The sequence below is a fragment of the Sinocyclocheilus rhinocerous genome, unplaced genomic scaffold (genome assembly GCF_001515625.1).
Source record: "Sinocyclocheilus rhinocerous isolate Xijiao unplaced genomic scaffold, SAMN03320098_v1.1 scaffold1087, whole genome shotgun sequence".
NCBI lineage: Eukaryota > Metazoa > Chordata > Actinopteri > Cypriniformes > Cyprinidae > Sinocyclocheilus > Sinocyclocheilus rhinocerous.
The window spans coordinates 46,622-51,872 of NW_015660887.1; the positions used below are offsets into that span (position 1 = coordinate 46,622).

The 5,251-nt window shown below is 42.5% G+C and overlaps 1 protein-coding gene across 1 annotated transcript; it reads left to right on the forward strand.

Annotated features, from left to right (window-relative positions):
* The first annotated feature begins 27 nt into the window (after positions 1-27).
* Positions 28-4,962, forward strand: LOC107725809 (uncharacterized). Its single transcript, XM_016535210.1, has 2 exons — positions 28-49; positions 2,177-4,962. Exon 2 carries the CDS (start codon positions 2,352-2,354, stop codon positions 4,167-4,169), a length of 1,818 nt encoding a protein of 605 aa, XP_016390696.1. The 5' UTR covers positions 28-49; positions 2,177-2,351; the 3' UTR covers positions 4,170-4,962.
* The last annotated feature ends 289 nt before the right edge of the window (positions 4,963-5,251 follow it).

Here is a 5,251-nt window from a genome sequence, read left to right on the forward strand (position 1 = left end):
ACGCAGAGAAGGCTGTAACTCGAGTCCGCCTCTCCATTGTTAAACTGCAGTAAGTGAACTTAAAAGTTAACATATGAGATCGTACAATAAGGTCAAAATTGAGCGTTTTCCTCATTTTTCTGTAATGCCTTGTTTATAGCTGAATTGATGTCATTTGCGTGTTCCAGTGCCATTCAATAGCCATACTCCCTGCAGGGAATCTCAGTCACCGTTAGCTGAACGGAGCTAGATCCACTGAGATCGTTATCACTGTTTCCCTTAACTGCTGCACGAAGCTGCTATTTTGAATTAAGTTAAATTGAACTCTGAACGAACTGAGAGTTTAAGCGCCACATCGCAAAACCAACCAAAAGTGGTGTTGTTATTTGTACAGTGTTGAAATGCGCCGACATTTCATATAACATGCTTAACTGTACTTGCAATGCAACGATTCACATGCTAGCCCACTAGAGCTTGTTTTGGTTGCCATAGTTACGATCGTGACACGGAAGTCTTAACCTACTTCCGAAGCAACTCTGAAATGCGCACGCGCAGCACAGCGACGCTATTGTAAACAAACCCCACGGTGTTGCTAAGCTAACGAAACGGTGGTGTTTACATTGAAGTCTATGCTAAAGCCATTAGCCTCAAAGGTTAGCAGTTAGCATTAACATCCAGTGGTTGAATGCAGTGTCTGTTTGGGCAACGAGAAAGTGATTTAACCCTTTAAACATCTCAACTAATACACCTGTTGGTCTCTTTCTCTCTCTTATTCCTCCCTTTTCTCACTTCTTACCACTTTATCTTATTTTACTAGAAAGGGAAATACTGACTCACAATTATTAATTGTGCCAAATCCAAATTTAATTAAACATTAAATTTATTTGGAATCATGCAAATTTCCCCCTCAGATCATTTCATATGATCATTATTTCTAGTATTCCCTCTTATGCCTAATCATCTTAGGTACGAATAAGCCTTGAACTTTAAAGTTTAATAAACTTATTCTACCTAATTGATTTTATTACCTATCAATAAATTCTATTCAGACTTATACTTACTCATTATTTTATTGCGTTTTACCCCTTTTCTTCCTGTTTGGTTATACACTTAGCCATTATTGTTTTATTTACTGATTTCCTTCTTTGTTTAATTTCATTTTTACTTATTTTGCCCATTTATTACCTTTTAATTTTACTTTACTTACCATTCTCTTTCCTCTGTATATCCTAGCTTGGCAACGACACACCTGAGCCCTAATAGGAGACAGTGTTATCCCTCACTACGAGTTCAAATAAATTAGAAAGACAACTTTCTTTCACTCAAATTTTATTTTTGTTTGATTAGTTGTGCAGCAACTAAGAACAAACCCCATCAATAAATTCTATTCAGACTTATACTTACTCATTATTTTATTGCGTTTCACCCCTTTTCTTCCTCTTTGGTTATACACTTAGCCATTATTGTTTTATTTATTGATTTTCTTCTTTATTTAATTTAATTTTTACTTATTTTGCCCATTTATTACCTTTTAATTTTACTTTACTTACCATTCTCTTTCCTCTGTATATCCTAGCTTGGGAACGACACAACTGAGCCCCTAATAGGAGACATTGTTATCCCTCACTACGAGTTCAAAGAAATTAGAAAGACAACTCTCTTTCACTCAAATTTTATTTTTGTTTGACTAGTTGTGCAGCAACTAAGAACAACACTCTACTCGTAGTTGGGCATAACAGCAACAAAGCCTGCTAGTGGACCCGACAATTCTATGTGAATAATCTTGTCGAAGAAGACGAATCATCCTTATGAATTTGATTGTAATCAACCCCTCCTTCCCCTCCTCTAACCTCCCTACATTTGGAAACGCAATCCAAATTTTAGCATCTCATCCAACGCTGAGATCAATTTAATAGAGATAAGTGTTGAACAACTGTCGCCTTCGCAGCCTCCCTGGTGAGCGGCCCAACTGTAAGGTGTACGGTGTCAATCCTGTCAGACTAAGAAAAGAGATATCAACATTATTATTGCATTCTTTTGTCTAAAACAGAGATTTAATAATATTGTTTACCTTCTTGATAACCACATTCAATTGAAAAAAAATAAAAAATAATTATTTTCTCTAAACCGAAAAGGAATTGTTTCTTTTCATTGAATTGTTTTCACCTTTTTCTCTCTTTTTCCTCTTCCCCATTAGAAGTGATGAAGTCTTCGCATCCCTAGTCTACTTAGACACCCCGAGACCAACACAATCATCACCACACTTCACTAGTGGGTCACAATCACTGACTCCACACTTAGTTGTCCCACCACACATAGGCTTCTACTCCACACAGATCTGTGTCAGTCTCTCTTCTCCCCAGCGTGCCAACATGCCGCAGACTGCAGACCCCATTGCCCATGGGGAAGATGTGAACACTTGGCTGAGAGGCATGACAGACAGCCTCACCCCCAAGACATTTGAACTGTTATTATTTTTAATAATAATCCTAATCCTGAGAAGATTCCTGACACAAGATTCAAGCCAGAACAACAACCACGAGGAGCTAGTCAAAATCACCAGCTCCCTAAGCTACGCCTTCACAACCCAGCTGAAACTGAGCGACAAGCACATCACCCACCTTCAAGAGGAGCTGACACGTGCTCAACGCCGCATAGACAAGCTGGAAGTGAAAGTTCAAGATCAACTCAAAGCACCCAACGAGAAGGAGCAGGAAACAACAGAACAAGTTAAGAAGCTCCAAGCAGCCCTGGCAGCAGCGCAGCTCGACCAACAACATTCAAAGGCTGTCCAGAAAGACCTGGTAAACAGACTCCAGTATGCCGAACAGCTACTAGAGAAAGCCAAGAATGACATCAGAAACAAGAATGTTGAAATCAGTACCTTGAAAGACCACCTTGAAAGGTATAGAACTGAAATGGACAATCTGACCCAACAACTAGACGATACCAACGATGAGCTCTACATGGTCAGAAAAGAACTCAAAGATGCTTATGAGCTGAAACAAGAGCCAAGAAAAGAGAAGCATCTCTCAGCCTCACCACTGCTGAGCAGAGCAGAGTCCCACGTCCAAGAACTGGCATATGACGAAAGGCGCGAAGGGCCACAACCCAAAACCTCACCTGCCTTCGCCACACAACCCTTTCCTGCCAACGAAAGAATACCTCCCATCCAAGCAGACCTTGGAGCTGCACATGGGATGACCATCAAAGACCTCAACAAGCTGTCTAAAAACATCAGCAAGTTCAACCCAAACTCCGCAGAGGGCCACGACATCCAGGCTTACCTGCAAGATATCGAATTTCATCTGGAAATGAGACCTCATGTGACTGACAGAGACAGGTTATACCTCCTAAGAGCCACGTCAAGTCCTGAGGTACGAAACTTCCTAGATCGACAGCCCAGTCAAACAAAGTCAAGCTACCAGCTACTTCGTGAGGTCCTGATTAAAGAGTTTACAGACCCTGAGTCTGAACATGGACTGTTAACTGCCTTGGAGATCAAACAAGGTCGACAAGAGGTTCCACAAGCTTACTACAACCGACTCCGTCAAGCCTACTTTGGTGCACACAACGAACCTGACCTTGAAGAGGATGTGAACTTCAAAAGCCTCTTTGTAAGAAATCTGCACCCTGGAGTCAGCCACCATCTTGGCGTCATGGCCTGTCCACGCTCCATGACCATCCAACAGTTGCGTGACCTAACACAGAAGGCCTACAACAAGCAGAAGATGGCCTCAAAGAAAGGTAACAAAACATCCACACTCTTGAACTCTGTAACCAAAGACTCAAGCCTTGCACTGGACGACACCCAGTGGCATCACGACACCAGAGTCTTCCATCAAGAGCACAGAGAACGTGACCCCCATGTCCACGACAGCTTTCAGCCCAGCCACTGGAAAAATCCATGGGAACAGCCACGCTTCTCAAGAAACCCAAAAGATAAGAACAACTGGAAACCTAACCAGACATCCAAAGGTAATCGCCTGACTCATCCAAGAGCAACTCGTGTGGGTAAGCGACAACAAAACCCACCTCAGCACCACTCAGACATGCACAGTGCTGAGTATGCACAAGAACAAGACAGCTTACCATCAGACGACATGGAACAAGTCATGAGACAAATGAAAGAGTTCCTTCAAGGAAAGCTGAACATGGATGACCACAAAGTTGAGTCATGCTCGCTGTGACCAGCGACAGAACGGAAGGCCGGTGATCACCTGGTACACCACATCAGAGATGACAAGCACCTGTTCAACAACCACCCAGAACGAGCAAGTCTCTCACGGCCAACGGTTGATGAAAACTCTGAGGTACCAAAGAACATCACCTCAGTCACCCACCGCTCACTAACAAACTGTCAAGTTAACTCCAACTCCAAGAACCACATTCCTGTCTGTGTAGCAGCAACCACCCAAGCACAGAAGGTCAGAAAGTCTGCCACAACCAGAAGGCATCACAAGAGAAATGCAATGTAGGAGACAAAGTTTGCACCCCAGCTTCACACAGCCATGCCAAACTAGCTCCGACTGTCTGCTAAAGAACTTCCTGCCTTGCTGGACTGACCCCCATTAGATCATGGACATGCCCTCATCCAAGCCAAGGATGCAGAGAGCCAGTCTTCACTGACATACAAGAAAAGGGGGGAGACAACACAGACTGAAACAGATCTGACCACACATACACTACACCATTAACACACACAACATTACCTAAACACAGAGGTAACCACATCTACTGATAACACAGTCAACAAACATTTTCTTCCCACAAGTAGAATATCCAAATTTTAGCGTAACATAAAGTTACATATGCCCACCATGAAGAAACATGCAGCCATCCTCACAATAGGTAGAACACCTGACACTAAGTTAAGGTACATGACACACTAGCTGCACGTGACATCCTAGCTCAACAGTAGTTGTAAGCCATGCTAGGAAAATCCACAGCAGCTTTGTTTTGTTTTGTTTTGTTCTTCTTTTACCTATCCTGATCCTAGTGCCAGCCAGTCTGAAGCAAGTCAAACCAACCAACCCTTTCACAGAACAGCTTTCAACATTAACACAGAAGAACACACTGATCATAACATCTCAGGAATGAGATTGTCAATTTTGGGGCAAGTAAGCAAGATTAATGGTCAAAGAGATGCACAGCATGACCATCATGTAAACCAGTGATAGTAATCACGATCACGAGCTCTTTGGATTGACTTTCCCCCCACCTAGAAGACAAAGAACAGACTGAGATTCCTTATGAGACCTCTCAACCTCTG

Excerpts from the sequence above, each read along its gene's own strand:
- LOC107725809 (XM_016535210.1), top strand. The coding sequence starts at position 2,352 with ATGCCGCAGACTGCAGACCCCATTGCCCATGGGGAAGATGTGAACACT.